At 40.5% G+C, this 3,613-nt stretch overlaps 1 protein-coding gene across 1 annotated transcript; it reads right to left on the bottom strand.

Annotated features, from left to right (window-relative positions):
• On the bottom strand, positions 1-3,000 carry LOC124031187 (ly6/PLAUR domain-containing protein 1-like). The gene is made up of 3 exons (XM_046342130.1): positions 2,662-3,000; positions 814-951; positions 1-646 (listed from the first exon to the last, which is right to left on the bottom strand). The coding sequence occupies exons 1-3, from the start codon at positions 2,711-2,713 to the stop codon at positions 417-419; spliced, it is 420 nt and encodes a 139-aa protein (XP_046198086.1). The 5' UTR covers positions 2,714-3,000; the 3' UTR covers positions 1-416.
• Between the last annotated feature and the right edge of the window lie 613 nt (positions 3,001-3,613).

Here is a 3,613-nt window from a genome sequence, read left to right on the forward strand (position 1 = left end):
CCATATTCCTTATGATTTATTTATCTTTTTTTTTGCCATGTATGAATGTGTTATTCAATGTGTTTCTATGGGCTATAGTAGTAAAGGCCAAATTCAATATTTTATTTTTTAAATATATTTTTTGATACATAGTGGTTCTAAAATTCAAAATCAAATTGCTTATTGATCCATGGTTTGAGCATCTTAAAACAATTATATATGTTATCTTTGTAGACCAATTTCACTTCTGTTTGTCACTCTTTTTGGTCATTGGAGCCATATGTGTCAGTCAGCCCTGTTGGTAGATTGTAGAATCTCTGTCCACAGTAGACCTTGTTTTTCCAGTCATCTCTCAGGGCAGTGTCTGTTGGCTCCAACGCAAGGCATCTCCACATCTGAGAACCTTCTATCCAATCCAGCCAATACTAGTGTCCACATCAGGGAAGTGTTCCCATGGCAACAGTGATGATGAGGAGAGTAGTGGGTCTAGTGGGAGGATGGGTGGGGGCCAGGGAAATCCTGGGGGGGCGGGGTCCGTTGCAGAGGGGGGTGTTACAGCAGCTGATGCAGACAGAGCCCACCCGACCCGGGACGCAGAACGACTGATACCCTGCTGATACGATCAGACAGGTGGAGAAAGAGGCACAGGTCTTCCTGTAGGACACACCTGGAGAGAGAGAACACTGAAACATCAAAACCTTAGCCAAACATTACACAAGTCAAAGGGTGCAATTTTGTTTGTTATTGTAAAATAACAAAGATCTTTTTTTATATTACTATTAACCCTGCTAGAATGGATTCAGACTTGACAGCAAAAAAGTCCACTAGGCTCACCATTTTCACCCACAATCACCTCCTTCTGACAGGCATTCTGGATGTTTGCTGTGCAGTTGACAATGAACTTTGGAGCTGAACAGTCATTGTCCAACAGAGTCTCTTCACAGTGGTAACACTGCATCTGAAAAGGCCAGCCTGACACACACGCATGCGTAAAATACATGGAAGGAAACATCTAGTTATGGTGCAATACAATATGGAAGCGCATTCACGTGTTTCCAAGCAACGTCCATGGAGATAAATGCAGTGCAGAATATCCACAAGAGGGAGTCATTTCCTTCTGTTGATGCCTCTATTCCTCTAATACGAAGACATGACCATTTGCTAGTACCCTTTTCAATTAGCATGGGTTTAAACCCTCTAAAAATGCTACAGCTATTGTTTTTACACTGTTTCTCGTTTTAACACCATATTATTATGACCACTGTCTCAGCAAAAAAGGGAGCGATCATCACATGCACCTTCAAGTTTGAAAGCTATCCAATCACTGCCACGATACAGATAATCATTAGTATTACGAATCCTTGGCAATCAGTAGTCACCCAGCTCTGATCAACATAGATGTTTGGAGTTGATCTGTTGTTCATCCTCTGACCATCTGGGCTGGATTGATGTTTATTTATTTTACATTTATTTAAACAGGGTGTCACCAATGAGACCAGGGTCTCTTTCGCAACGGAGACCTACACATACATAAAAACGAACTAAATACAGTACAACAAACAATCAAGAAAAACAGCCACATTCCTCGGCAAATAGTTCCCCAATCAATATTTTAAATTGCCCAAGTGTTATCAGAGCATCCAATTGCAGGGCATTTTGCAATTGGTTCCAGCAATGAGGGGGATTAAAACAAAACAAAAATTACGTATTTCGGTGGAAAACCAAGGAACATCAAGAGTTAACCAATCCTGGGAGCGGGTTTGGTTTCTCATGTTAAAAAAAAACTTTAACAACGAAGTTAGGTCAATTGGAAGCTTGTCTAGTAGGGGTTTTTAAACAGAAAGAGAGTATTGAGTTGATCTACGGGACTTTAATGAGGACTAGCCTACCTTTTGATACAGGATGCAGCGGTGAGTATTAAAACTGTCACCAGTGGTAAAACGAATGGCGCTATGGTAGACGGCATCCAAAGGTTAGAGTAGAGGCTAATGCAATCTGTTATGCCAGCATGATCTGATGGGTATTGCTTGCAACTCATGAACAACATTATAGCAGCACGTTGTAAAACACATCTCTATACAGCTCCACTATTTTGAAATCGTATTACTATTTTTCTGTGTGGTTGCATCCTATATGCATGGTTCAACATTGATCTGTCTGTCTGTATGTCTGTCTGTCTCTGTCTGTAAGGTCATCTACCATAAAGAATAATCCAAAGTGGCCACACATACAGTATTATTATTGCATTATCCATATTTCAAACAAAGAGATTAACTGGTCTAACTATAGGCTAATGCTGTTGGAGCAGAAATGATTCATGCGTCTGTCTAAATGACAGAGACTGGTTTCACGATTTTGTGTTTATGACAGGTTGTCTCAGACTTCAAAGGTAAAACAAGTTAAATAAATCATTCACTTCTGTCAATGTTCGTAATTGTGCAGGGTTACCTTAAATTGAAAACGATTGCATACATATTTAGTCTACATTTTAGTTTAGAGAGTAAAATAAAATACATTTGTGAGAAGCCTTCCCACGCCTAAAGGCTATATTCTTAATTTGAGAGATTTTAAGGCACCGAGGCAATAATTGAGAAAATAATCAATACTGGGGATTGAAAATATTATACATAATATAAATAAACCTACACTGAACTGTAGAAAAGAGAAACAGTAGATATGTACCTGAGCAGAGGACGCATCCACATAGAGAAGCAAGGAGAACAAACGATTGCATCTTCCATAAACTCCATCAAAAGGTTACTGTGTCTCCCAAAAAATATTACCCAAGTGTAAGGTTAGGCTAGACTTTAATTCACGCCTGATAAAGTATAGTGGAAGCAGCAATATCACCAGTAAGCGTCCAGTAGCCGAAATTGGTTCCTAACCTGGATGCGGTGAGTGCGCTCTTGTGGGCAATCAATCTCAGAGTGCTGTGTGTAGTGATGTACAATTCCCAAACGATTCGTTCCTTTTGAACAACTCTTTTTACTGACTCGAGAGTCATGATTAATTTTTCTGAGTGACTCGTTCATTTTAGTCGTACCTGCTAGTGCTGGGCCCTACAGGAGGATTAAGAGCAAATGTATGCTTGATCTGTAAATGTGTCCGGAGACTCCATTTGGAGGGTGTGACGCAATTGCGAAGCTTCCAGTGGCATGCAGAGGCCAAATTGTGCTCTGTACTGCATCGCTGTGCAGCTCCTAAATGTTGTAGGGCTCTGCATGACCAATCCGACGTCTGAAGTGGCCGTACATAATTTACCGTGATACAGCCACCAAAGACATCAGGGCTTTCATACTTCTTGCGCTTAGTGGAGCAGAGCTATTGCGAAGGAAGTGAGTTTGTGTTCAAAAGCGCTGCATGGTCAATCTGTCGTCTGCATTGGGTTTGCTGCATTTAGGGTGACACCGCCTATGCAGAAGTCAGGGCATTCATAATTGTGACACTTCGCCGAGCACCACAGAGCTGTTGTGAATGAAGTTGACAAGGAAGTGAGTTTATGTTTGTTTATACAGGACGTCCTGCCCTCACCTACTGTCAACCAATCATGTCAATGCAGCGCTATTGCCCTCTACATTTAAAAAATATTATTTTTTAAATAATATTTGTTATTTTGAACAACAAATCAATACAT

This window comes from Oncorhynchus gorbuscha, linkage group LG03 (assembly GCF_021184085.1).
Source record: "Oncorhynchus gorbuscha isolate QuinsamMale2020 ecotype Even-year linkage group LG03, OgorEven_v1.0, whole genome shotgun sequence".
In the NCBI taxonomy this organism is placed as follows: Eukaryota; Metazoa; Chordata; class Actinopteri; order Salmoniformes; family Salmonidae; genus Oncorhynchus; species Oncorhynchus gorbuscha.

Bases quoted from the DNA above. Each gene is read 5' to 3' on its own strand.
- LOC124031187 (XM_046342130.1), bottom strand. From the start codon at position 2,713: ATGCAATCGTTTGTTCTCCTTGCTTCTCTATGTGGATGCGTCCTCTGC. The intron at 952-2,661 runs GTACATATCTAC...CGTGTGTGTCAG, and splicing joins TGGATGCGTCCTCTGCTCAG to GCTGGCCTTTTCAGATGCAG. The intron at 647-813 runs GTGAGCCTAGTG...CTCTCTCTCCAG, and splicing joins GGTGATTGTGGGTGAAAATG to GTGTGTCCTACAGGAAGACC.